This window comes from Physeter macrocephalus, chromosome 6, assembly GCF_002837175.3.
Source record: "Physeter macrocephalus isolate SW-GA chromosome 6, ASM283717v5, whole genome shotgun sequence".
NCBI classification, from domain to species: domain Eukaryota; kingdom Metazoa; phylum Chordata; class Mammalia; order Artiodactyla; family Physeteridae; genus Physeter; species Physeter macrocephalus.
This window is the reverse complement of record NC_041219.1, coordinates 45,808,304-45,820,206: the sequence shown is the minus strand read 5'-3', so window position 1 is coordinate 45,820,206 and position 11,903 is coordinate 45,808,304. Positions and strand designations below refer to the sequence as shown.

The 11,903-nt window shown below is 45.5% G+C and overlaps 2 protein-coding genes across 4 annotated transcripts in view; one reads left to right on the top strand and one right to left on the bottom strand.

Moving 5' to 3' along the window:
- Positions 1–68: 68 nt before the first annotated feature.
- PHF5A (PHD finger protein 5A) lies at positions 69–8,375 on the bottom strand. Of its 3 annotated transcripts, none has more exons than XM_028490679.2 (5): positions 7,999–8,061; positions 7,546–7,569; positions 6,887–7,053; positions 1,423–1,457; positions 69–201 (listed from the first exon to the last, which is right to left on the bottom strand). In XM_028490679.2, the coding sequence occupies exons 1-5, from the start codon at positions 8,048–8,050 to the stop codon at positions 93–95; spliced, it is 387 nt and encodes a 128-aa protein (XP_028346480.1). In that variant the 5' UTR covers positions 8,051–8,061; the 3' UTR covers positions 69–92. The 3 variants fall into 3 exon arrangements, with proteins under 3 accessions (XP_028346480.1, XP_028346481.1, XP_054941306.1); XM_055085331.1 differs by lacking the exon at positions 69–201 and adding an exon at positions 8,331–8,375 and having other exon boundaries at positions 600–1,457; positions 7,999–8,051; XM_028490680.2 differs by lacking the exon at positions 1,423–1,457.
- A 2,180-nt stretch (positions 8,376–10,555) lies between these two features.
- The window catches only part of LOC102980008 (ribosome production factor 2 homolog), a 2,054-nt gene continuing 706 nt past the window's right edge, over positions 10,556–11,903 (top strand). The window contains exon 1 of the mRNA XM_055085705.1: positions 10,556–11,888. Within this exon, the coding sequence (XP_054941680.1) occupies positions 10,905–11,888 (984 nt within the window). The 5' untranslated portion in view covers positions 10,556–10,904. The remainder of the gene's footprint in view (positions 11,889–11,903) is intronic.

Below are 11,903 nucleotides of genomic sequence, written 5' to 3'. Positions count from 1 at the left end.
GGGACTCTACATGTTAAAAAGTTGAAAAAAATTGGAAAACCAACGCATTGGATTATTAGCTCTTTGGCTTTTCTTGCCTAAACTCCTGTTTTTTATTTTCTACACATCTCCCGTGGGTCTCGTGGTTGTTCCCAAATTCCACCAATGCTGTGAAGAGGTGAGGATGTGTGCATCGGAACTGGCTGGCTTCTGTGAATATGCCTGTGAATGGAAAGCATGAAAAGGAAGATGGAAGGACTGTTAAGAAACCTCGAGGGCTTCCCTGGTGGTGCAGTGGTTAAGAATCTGCCTGTCAATGCAAGGGACCCAGGTTCGTGCCCTGGCCCGGGAAGATCCCACATGCCGCGGAGCAACTGAGCCCGTGCACCACAACTACTGAGCCTGAGCTCTAGAGCCCGCAAGCCACAACTACTGAGCCCACGTGCCACAACTACTGAAGCCTGTGCGCCTAGAGCCCATGCTCCACAACAAGAGAAGCCACGAAAATGAGAAGCCCGTGCACTTCAACAAAGAGTAGGCCCTGCTCACCCCAACTAGAGAAAGCCCACGCACAGCAACGAAGACCCAACACAGCCAAAAATAAGTAAATAAATTAAAAAAAAAAAAAGAAAAAAAGAAAAAAAAAGAAACCTCGAAGGGCGGTACAGAGAGTATTTGTGAGTCGAGCTAGGGAGTACATAAAAGACAACCTGCAAATGTCTGCCTGATGGTAGCAGCTCTTTTAGCAATTGTATGCGTGAATACAGATTTCATCCTTTCTCAATCCTCCCAGAGGATGACAGATTTTCCCATTCTGAGCATAGGGAGTCTTTATTTTAGGCAGCTATGGCTTGAATTGAATGTCCATGTTTAATGGCCACTTCATTTCTAAAATTTCATAAAAAAAGGAGACACTAGACTGCCAAGTGCTTGTTTTCATTATACTAAACATGTCCATTAAAACATCCCCAAGAGAAGCCTAAGATGGGCTCCTGTAGCAACCACCAAGGAGAACTCAATGCCTATGGATTTCCTTTCTGAGGAGGGCTGTATGTCAAGTCTGTTTCTATGTCACAAAAGCAAGCTACAAAAACTACCCTGAAAAAAACCAAACAACAACAAAAAAACTACCCTGGACTTGGTCCTGGTGAAAATCCAGGACTTTCAAGTAATACTTAAAAACCAACACTAGGGACTTCCCTGGTGGCGCAGTGGCTAAGAACCCACCTGCCAATGCAGGGGACACAGGTTCAAGCTTCAAGCCCTGGTCCGGGAAGATCCCACATGCCGCAGAGCAACTAAGCCCGTGCGCCACAACTACTAAGCCTATGCTCTAGAGCCCGCGAGCCACAACTACTGAGCCCACGTGCCACAACTACTGAAGCCCGCACGCCTACAGCCCGTGCTCTGCAACAAGAGAAGCCACCACAATGAAAACCCCACCTGCTGCAACGAAGAGTAGCCCCCGCTGGCCGCAACTAGAGGAAGCCCGCACGCAGCGATGAAGACCAAACGCAGCCAAAAATAAATAAAATAAATTTATTAAAAAAACAAAACGCTAATCATGTACCAAAATATAACATACAACGGGGAAATATGTACAGAACCAAAATGAAGGAAAAGGCAATTTAAAAATTTTGAGATCAGAAAAACATGATTACAGAAAATGTGTCCACATCTCCATTTCTTACAATTGGTAGCAAAGAATCATGAACAGCAGGCAAGACCTGCCTTATTAACAGAAACTAGAAGATGAAACGTTGTTCATTCTTTCAGCAACTGTTCGATGAATACCTACAATGTAAAAACCAGACTGTACACTGGTTTGAGACCTTAACAAGAGTATAATGTTTTCTATTTGAAACTTTAATTTTAAAGGCTTTTAAGCTCTCAGTAAATGTATCCATGAGGTAACAGGGATTATTATTCCATACTTCCTTTTGGTAGACATTTCCCCATAGCCACACACAGCATATTAGTAGCAAAGCCAAGACCTGAACCTGGGCTCTTTACCTCCCAGTCTGGCGTTTTTTCTAACAGGGCTTCCCAGAGGCAAGAACCAAAACTTTCCCATGGTTTAGGAAGCTGTAGAGCATGGTAAACTTGTGAATTAGCTTTGAAAAGTATCAAATAACATTTGCATATATTTGACTGCTCTGCTGTTTACTTAAATGGGGAGAAGAGAATTGTACAAGTATCAAGAGAGGGAGGAGCACATCCTAACCCATGCTGAGAAGACCAAGACCGTGAGGCGGTCAGACTAAGTGCTCTGAGTCAGAACGTGCACCCTCAGTGGGGATGAAAACATCTTTGTTATTATAGTGGTTTGTGATCTGAAGCTCGTTCTTACCCAACAAAATCTTACTCCTTAGCATTCAGTTCCTCTTTTTGTGGAGAAAATGTAATTAATTAACTAATTAATCAATCAATTTTTTTAGGCCATGCCGCGCGGCATGCAGGATCTTAGTTCCCCAATCAGGGATCAAACCCGTGTCCCCTACAGTGGAAGCGTGGAGTCCTAACCACTGGACTGCCAGGGAATTCCGAAGAAAATTTAATTTAAATTAGATTTTAACTTTTCTCCTTTGGGGGGGACAATAATGGGGGAAAAAAGGGTTGAGAAACTGAGTTAGACAGACCTGGGTTCTAATCCCATATCTGCCACTTATTAGTCATGTGACCTTGGGCTAAGATGCTTAACACCTTTAAGCCATTCATTTCCTCATCTGTATCATATAGAACTTTTGGAAAAGACTGTCCAGCACAGTACCTGGTACATAGCAAGTGCTCCAAAAATATTAGCTACTATTTTTCTTGTTTTCTTGTTGGGAGAGTTAAAGAAAATGGTTAAGTAAAAGGCGTAAAGGAGTCAAGGGTGAAGGGGGATCAATATGATGCCACACATAAGAAACTACAAATTGGGACTTCCCTGGTTGGTGCAGTGCTTAAGAATCTGCCTGCCAACGTAGGGGACACAGGTTCGATCCCTGGCCTGGGAAGATCCCACATGCCGCAGAGCAACTAAGCCCGTGCGCCACAACTACTGAGCCTGCGCTCTAGAGCCCACAAGCCACAACTACTGAGCCTGCATGCCATAACTACTGAAGCCCATGCACCTAGAGCCCGTGCTCTGCAACAAGAGAAGCCACTGCAATAAGAAGCCCGTGCACTGCAACAAAGAGTAAGCCCCACTCACTGCAACTAGAGAAAGCCAGTGTGCAGCAATGTAGACCCAATGCAGCCAAAAATAAATAAATAAACTTATATTTTTAAAAAAGTGTCCTTTGGGACACAAGCAAAGCTTCACTTTATTTTTGGCTGAGTTGGGTCTTTTGTTGCTGTGTGCGGGCTTTCTCTAGTTGCAGTGAGCGGGAGTTACTCTTCATCGCGGTGCACGGGCTTCTCATTGCAGTGGCTTCTCTTGTTGCAGAGCACGGGCTCTAGGCACGTGGGCTTCAGTAGTTGTGGCACATGGGCTTAGTAGTTGTGGCTCGCGGGCTCTAGAGCGCGGGCTCAGTAGTTGTGGCCCAAGGACTTAGTTGCTCCGCGGCATGTGGGATCTTCCCAGAGCAGGGCTCGAACCCGTGTCCCCTGCATTGGCAAGGTGGATTCTTAACCACTGAGCCACCAGAGAAGCTCAAAGCTTCACTTTAGATAGGACAAAGTATTTCTTTCAAAAAAAAAAACAAAAAACGGGACTTCCCTCGTGACGAAGTGGTTGGGAGTCCGCCTGCCAATGCAGGAGAGACTGGTTCGAGCCCTGGTCTGGGGGGAATCCCGCATGCTGTGGAGCAGCTAAGCCCGCGAACCACAATTACTGAAGCCCACGTGCCTAGAGCCCATGCTCTGCAGCAACAGAAGCCACTGTGATGAGAGGCCTGCGCACCGCAACCAAGAGTAGCAGCCAAAAATAAATAAATTTATTTAAAAAGAAAAAAAAAAAGTAAAGAAACAAATTGGTCCTCTGGCAGCAATGCCCACAGATATTGTCCCCAAATCCTGAGTATTCTTGAAGCTTTGAAAAACTATGGAGAACACCCAGCTTAGTTTACCGGTCTAATTCCCTTATAAATTATGGCAGTTGCAGGAAAAGAATAATGACAGGGGTTGCTTTGGTTGCAGGAAGGTTTCTGCATAGGAAAGTCTTAGGTACTTAATCTACATGATGATCTGTAAGGCTGAGAGGCTGGATCATATCACTGGACTGTTTTGTGTTCCTTGGAAACTATTGCTGAGTAAATGTGAGCTAGATACCATCTCAAATATCCTCAGAACATTCCTGTACATGTGAAGTAGAGGAAGTGGTGACATCTAGAATAATTCTCAGGGACAGAATGAGGCACAAGGATCCAGAGAGATCAGGTCACATACCGCATGCAGAGGAATCAGACAGCAATTAACATTTATTAAGCACCCTCTGGTTGCCAAGCATATGCCAGGTAAGAACTCTAGCTACAACAAAACAAAACAAAACCTCTAGCTACAACCATGGAAAAGTTCAAGAAAATGTGGTCCTTAATGGACTCTCTAGCTAGTTTTAGCTAGTTTAAGAATTGTTTGTACTTTCTCTTCACTGATATTGTCTCACCGTGGTATACAGGCTATAAATAATTACCAAACACCTACTATATACCAGGCACTCTGTAGGGGGAACCCTATGGATGATTTACAGAGGTAGCAACAAAAATGTGGACCATACTTACAGTACATGCCAGGGACTATATACCAGGAACTAGGGAAAAGGGGAGACAAATACACAAACCAAGGTCCTTTCTATAAAGGGAGTGTAACCTAGCTGGTGGATCAGATCAAGCAGGATATGATTTGACAGTCAAAGGTAAATGCAAATCAGAGTTTAGGACAAGAGGATGTTCAAATCACCAACTGAAATTATGTTTCTGGTGCTTTATCTATGACCTTTCTCATCTCCCTAAATAACAGAAGAATTAATGATGTTAAGTTTTATCTGGTCTGATATATCCCACTTATTAGAGGTAGACAGGATCCAAACGCAAAGATTGCTGAGGTGGCTGAACTGTTTCTCCTCAACACAGGCACATCCCATCAAAAGGACTTATGAAAGGGGACTTCCCTGGTGGCGCAGTGGTTGAGAATCCACCTGCCAATGCAGGGGACACAGGTTCGAGCCCTAGTCCGGGAAGATCCCACATGCCGCAGAGCAACTAAGCCCGTGCGCCACAACCATTGAGCCTGCGCTCTAGAGCCTGCGAGCCACAACTACTGAAGCCCGCGAGCCACAACTACTGAAGCCCATGCACCTAGAGCCCGTGCTCCGCAACAAGAGAAGCCACTGCAATGAGAAACCCGCACACTGCAATGAAGAATAGCCCCTGCTCGCCGCAACTAGAGAAAGCCTGCACGCAGCAACGAAGACCCAACGCAGCCAAAAATAAATAAATAAATAATAAATTGGGTTAAAGAAAAAAAAGGACTTATGAAAGGACACCACTAGGTTTAGTCAGACAGCTTGGACTTGCCACCACTTATTAGCTGGGTGAGGGGCTGTAAATGGAGATAATAATAATCCCTATTTAACAAAGCTACTGTGAAGAATAAGAGAGATAGCGTGCGCGTGCGCACGCGCGCGTGTATGTGTGTATATATAAAACTACCTACTCTGCATAAGGAAATATTAAGAATTATTTATCTTTGGGGAATTCCCTGGTGGTCCAGTGGTTAGGACTGTGTGCTTCCACTGTAGGGCGCCTGGGTTTCACCCCTGGTCCGGGAACTAAGATTCCACAGCGAGGCAACGCAGACAAAAAAAAATATATGTGTATGTATATATATATATATATATATATATTTTTAAAGATTTTATTTATTTATCTATCTATTCGGTTGCATTGGTTCTTAGTTGCCGCACGTGGGATCTTTGTTGCCATCTGCTGGATCTTCATTAGGGCATGCAGCATCTTTTAGTTGCAGGCTCTTTTAATTGCAGCATGCAACTCTTAGTTGTGGCAAGTAGGATCTAGTTCCCTGAGCAGGAATCAAACCCGGGTCCCCTGCATTAGGAGAGCAGAGTCTTAGCCACTGGACCACCAGGGAATTCCCAAGAATTATTTATCTTTTGCTTTACGCCTTATCCTAGATTAGGTAACTAATCACACTTCCTTTTATTGTGTCATAAGAATAAAAGCTGACTCATGGGTTTCCCACCCCTCTCCCCAAGAAGCCTACTCTTGGTATAGACCTACAGCCCTCTACCCTGGCATCTGGCTCAAGAAGTTGAATAACTAGCCACTGCCACCACACAATGTCAAGGGGCAAAAATGTTATAAGAAGAATTGCAATCAGTTCTGCAAAATCAAACCAAAAGCATTTTCTAGCCACTTAGAGCTGAAATCAACTTGAACTGTCCCAAGTTCAGAAGTCACCACATCCACCCAAATAGTCCTTAACGACAGTTAAGAGAATTACTGAGTGGCTATTACACACCATGCACTGTGCTGGGACTTAAAAATGCAGGATATTGGGAATTCCCTGGTGGCCTAGTGGTTAGGATTCTGGGCTTTCACTGCCGTGGCGTGGGTTCAATCCCTGGTTGGGGTACTAAGATCCCACAGCCATGGGGGGGTGGCCAAAAAAAAAAGGATATTATTTCTGAATAAAAATAATGAGAAAAAAAAATAACGAGAGAGAGAGACATCAAAGGAAGAGAGGGCTTTCCAAATTGCTAGTGTTGACAAACATTTGCTTCTCTTGCATTTTTGTCCTTGATGCAAAATAAGTGCGTTTTGTTGGACTACATCCAGTTTGGCTCACAGACCTTGAAATTATAACCTAGATGACTAGATGAACATAGTCATCTACAGACCATAGGAGTGGATGGCAAAGTGTTACTAAATACAAGGATCAGAAGAAAAGCTTAGTGTATACTCACATCTTTCTCCTGGATGGTGCACTCCTTGCAATAATAGGCATCGGAAACCCCGGGGCCTCCACAGATCACACAGCGTCCCTGGTAAGAGCCATAGTTACATTCATCACATATGCGCACCAGGGTGCAGGGACGCACATAGGAGTCACAGATCACACACTTGCCGTCACCTGTGAGGAAAAGAGAATGGAGTTATGCCCACTTGCAAGTACTTCAAGTCCTTTGCCCTCCTCCTGTTAATGGGGAAATACACTGGTCTTCTGATGGTGACTTTAGGGCCTGCTACTTTGGCATCACAAAACTTGGCTTACCTAGTGTCCAGCTCAATCTCCACAACACAGAGGAAAAGTCAATCAACTAATGGGTAAAGAGCTTAGAATAGCACCTGGTAGATAAGTCTATATGATTAACGGGCAGAACGCTGTGTGTGTTGGGGACGGGGTCATGCTACCACAGCTAGAGACTGTTCTCAAATTAGTGTCTAAAATGTGCAAGTTGGAGTGGGGTGGTGGCCTTTAGTTGCAGCCTGGCATTGTGTTAACATGCTTCCAGTCACATCTACTCAAAGCCCTCTTAGTGGCACGGCTGGAAATGCCCGTTGGCTGTCTCCACAGAAACTGAGTGGGACGGATGGGCTGTCTGGGGAGGCGTGTTCCACTCACATTTTTCACACAGTCTTCCAATGGCTGCAAAATGAAAGACGGTAAAGAGTACAATTAGGATTAAGGTTTTGACGAAGAGCGGACAAACATCCTCGAGCTTGAGGTGGGGACAGGAGCAGGGACTGCAGTGAGCCCTGAGGAAGTCTTTCCATCTTATCCTCATAAACTTCAATCCGAACCAAATCCACACCCTCCCGAAGTCCCTCCCAGGTCCTGGGCAAACTGAGAATTTCTCCGGACCCCATCCCGGCAGCCCGCCTCAGGTTCCCAGCACGCACGCCCCGCCCTCTTTTCATCAGAGACCACAAACCCACGCGCTCCTACACTACCGACCGTGAGGCGGGAAACGTGGCGCCCCCGAGGCAAGACCCTAAGGAAGTGATGGGAACCCCGGACTCCTCAGGTTCTAATACCATCCCCACCGAGACAGTCGGGGGCAGGAGGCCGTCTCACCAACACCAGCCTGCTTGCGGCAAAAGATCAAGTCCGGGTGATGTTTAGCCATAACTCCCTCTATGCCACCCCATGATTATTTTCTAAAAGACACTCGCCAAGTGAGAAATCTTCCCTGATTTTGTCACAGCTGACAGTCTCTGTTGAAGAAAGATTCTCGTCTTTGTTATCAAGGGAATAGTGCAAAGGAATGAACACTGATAGAACTTCATAAGAGCAGCATCTTGTGATGCCAAGTCTAAATCCATGGTTACTAATTTTTCAGTTTTGTGAGTAGCACATTCACTCCCTGCTTGCGGCAAAAGATCAAGTCCGGGTGATGTTTAGCCATAGCTCCCTGTATGCCACAGGAAACTTAGGGAACTTCCGCCGACCTTTAACCTCCATTGTTCCTGCCTCCTGGTCGCCGTGATTGGTTCTCTAGGCTTCCATCAGCGTTTACAATCTTTGCACCAAGCCCCGGTAGTTCTCGCGCGATCACATTTCAAAGACAAATTTCCATCCTACTGGGGAGTCAGGTCCTGGCAGGTGCATGAAAGTCATCAAAAAGAAAAACAAACAGAAAAACCTTTCGAGATCTGAATGGAAGATACAAATTGCAAAGTGCAAAGATGAAGCTTGCACTTCGATAACACATCTTCGTTCCCGGTATTTACTTCCGCAAGTGTTTTTATGCAGCTTTGTCCTCTCCCCTGTAGGTTCCTCACACGGGAGCTCCGCCCAAGGCGCTCGCAGGGCTCGGCGCCTCTGGGTAGGCCCAGCCTTCACTGTGTTGCGTTTCTATTCAGGCCACGCCCCCTACCCGAAGGCTTTAAGTACGCCGTGTGCACGTCATTTTCCAGCGACCTCATCTTTGTCAGTGCACAAAATGGCGCCTTACAGCCTGCTGGTGACCCGGCTGCAGGTGAGAGCGAACTGAGGGCCCTCTGGGTTCATGGGGGCGGGGTGCCTCCTCCTGTGCTTACGGCTGTGGGCGAGGCAAGGCGAGGCGGGCCCGACCTCCGGCCGGCTTTTCGTGTACCTGTCCCTGCCGCGGGCCCGGCGCCCGAGGTCAAGGCGTCCCCGGCTCAGTCAGCTCTGCCACCCTTGTCTCCGCCCCGCTGGAAGCGTGGGTCCCAGAAGCGGCGGCCAGGTGAAGAGTGGAGGCACCTCTTTTGAGGGCCGCACTTTCTCCCCTGTAGGATTTTTTTTTTTCTTTTTCTTTTGCCGTTCCTCAAGGTGAGGACAAGGTGACTGGGGGGCGCGGTGGTTGTTGAGCCCGCTAGGTCCGGAGCCCGAAGGCCTCACTTCTCATCTCTCAGCAGCAGACCCTTGCTAGCCAGGTGCATCCGTGGTTGCCAAACCTGAAGTTTGGAGGAAAAAAACTATTACCTATTCCATCTTGTGGGGATCCTGCGGAACATATAGCCAGGAGTTCGAGGGGGCCTTCCGTGCCCAGACGTAGTAATTAGTAACGATAACAGTAGTCTCTCACCTTTGCACAAGATTGCAAGACTTAATTCCTCATCATATCATTTGGTTCATATAATCATTTGGTGAGATGACTATTCTCATTTGATAGATGATGAAACTGTTAGAAAGTAGGTAAAAGTTCCTGCTCTCTCTGAGTGTTACCGAAGTGCTGCGGCCTGAGCATCTGCCCTACTACCCCTCTGTTCTTGTTTATGTCAGCCTGCCCTGAGAATTTTCTGAGCCCGAGTGTGATCCTGGACCTGACATTTGTATTTGTGAGAGTACCAGAATGGAGTATTTTGAGCTCATACTTAGTTGCTTTTCAATGACTAGATGGGAGGGTAAAAGAGACTCAACAATTTGACCTTGACTGTCCTGTTATGAACCATCTAGAAAATTGACTGTGACTGCCAGATGTTTTTTCACTCCTAACTTGACAATCCTAGGAAGGTGTTATACTCAGATTCAATGTCAGGCATGTATTTCATTAATAAAAATAAAGTGAACAAGCATTTATAGATATTCTCTGACAACCTTTTACATTTAACTTTGTGGTTCTACTTTGGATCAAGTAGCACAACTCTGATTACAGAATTGAAAAAGAAGTTTTGTACTGTATTCTCAAAAAGTTGTGTTACCAGAAGTTTTTTTTTTTAAGTCACATTGCTTAAATTTATTTATTTATTTATTTATTTTTGCTGTGTTGGGTCTTCGTTTCTGGGCTTCGTTTCAAGGGCTATCTCTAGTTGTGGCAAGCGGGGGCCACTCACTATCGCGGCCTCTCTTGTTGAGGAGCACAGGCTCCAAACGCGCAGGCTCAGTAGTTGTGGCTCACGGCCCTCGCGGCATGTGGGATCCTCCCAGCCCAGGGCTCGAACCCGTGTCCCCTGCATTAGCAGGCAGATTCTCAACCACTGCGCCACCAGGGAAGCCCACATTGCTTAAATTTAAACCATATGGTTTAAAGCGAAATCATCATTTATTTTATGATCTCTAAATTCTGGGCAAAAAAAGGGATTTGCTAATTATCTCTCTAGATCTTTTGATTTTTCAGGTTAACAAAGTGGAAATAGTGTTTCTTTCTGATCCTCCTGACCCATGATATAGTGAAGTTAGGCAAGATTTTTTGATAAGATAAATTATTACAGATTTATTGAGCTTGGAAGAGAGGACTGATGATCACAAAGGATCTTGGAATGCATGAGTGTTAGACCTGTTTAGGAAGAGATCTGGACTATAGTTCGTATTCTACCCAGTGCAAGTGACCTTGAACTTGAGAACTGAATCCCAGTTTCCTCATCTGTCAGTTGGGGATTATGTTCATTGACAAACATTTATTGAGATTTTGGTGGTCGGCTTCCATTCATATTGTTATGATGATTGTTATAAATTGATGAGAGATCTCCTGTAACCCTGCGGTACACGTGCGTGTGCCAGGTGGGCGCTGCGGTAGCATGGACGCTTTGTATCGAGTTGTAAAGCCCAAAACAAAAAGAGCCAAGAGATTCCTTGAGAAAAGAGAACCGAAACTCAGTGAAAATATTAAAAATGCTATGCTGATTAAAGGGGGCAATGCAAGTTCAACAGTGACACAAGTACTTAGAGATGTGTATGCACTGAAGAAACCATATGGAGTTCTGTATAAAAAGAAAAATATTACAAGACCATTTGAGGATCAGGCATCATTGGAATTTTTTTCAAAGAAGTCAGATTGTTCTTTATTCATGTTTGGCTTCCATAATAAGAAGCGGCCAAATAATCTAGTAATAGGTCGTATGTATGACTACCACGTGCTGGATATGATTGAAGTAGGTATCGAGAAGTTTGTCTCCCTTAAAGATATTAAGAATAGTAAATGTCCGGAGGGAACAAAACCCATGTTAATATTCGCAGGTGATGATTTTGATGTAACAGAAGACTACAGAAGGCTAAAAAGCCTTCTTATTGATTTCTTCAGAGGCCCCACAGTATCAAATGTCCACCTGGCTGGTTTAGAGTATGTTCTGCACTTCACTGCACTGAATGGGAAGATTTACTTTCGAAGCTATAAGTTGCTGTTGAAGAAATCTGGCTGCAGAACACCTCTGATTGAATTGGAAGAGATGGGACCCTCATTGGATCTGGTTCTGAGGAGGACACACCTAGCATCAGATGACCTTTATAAGTTATCTTTGAAAATGCCCAAAGCCCTCAAGCCAAAGAAGAAAAATGTCTCTCATGATACTTTTGGTACAACTTATGGAAGAATTCATATGCAGAAGCAAGACCTAAGCAAACTACAAACCAGGAAAATGAAGGGGTTGAAGAAGCGACCTGCAGAAAGGAAAGCAGGGGCTTCCCTGGTGGCGCAGTGGTTGCGCGTCCGCCTGCCGATGCAGGGGAACCGGGTTTGCGCCCCGGTCCGGGAGGATCCCGCGTGCCGCGGAGCGGCTGGGCCCGTGAGCCATGGCCGC

What these genes read in the sequence shown, in the direction of transcription:
- PHF5A (XM_055085331.1), bottom strand. Translation starts at nt 8,050, where the DNA reads ATGGCTAAACATCACCCGGACTTGATCTTTTGCCGCAAGCAGGCTGGT. An exon ending in TGGAAGACTGTGTGAAAAAT is followed by an intron (nt 7,054 to 7,545) that starts GTGAGTGGAACA and finishes TTTTCCTCACAG; the next exon opens with GTGACGGCAAGTGTGTGATC. An exon ending in GCACCATCCAGGAGAAAGAT is followed by an intron (nt 1,458 to 6,886) that starts GTGAGTATACAC and finishes GGCTTCCTCTAG; the next exon opens with TTGCGGCCAGCGGGGGCTAC.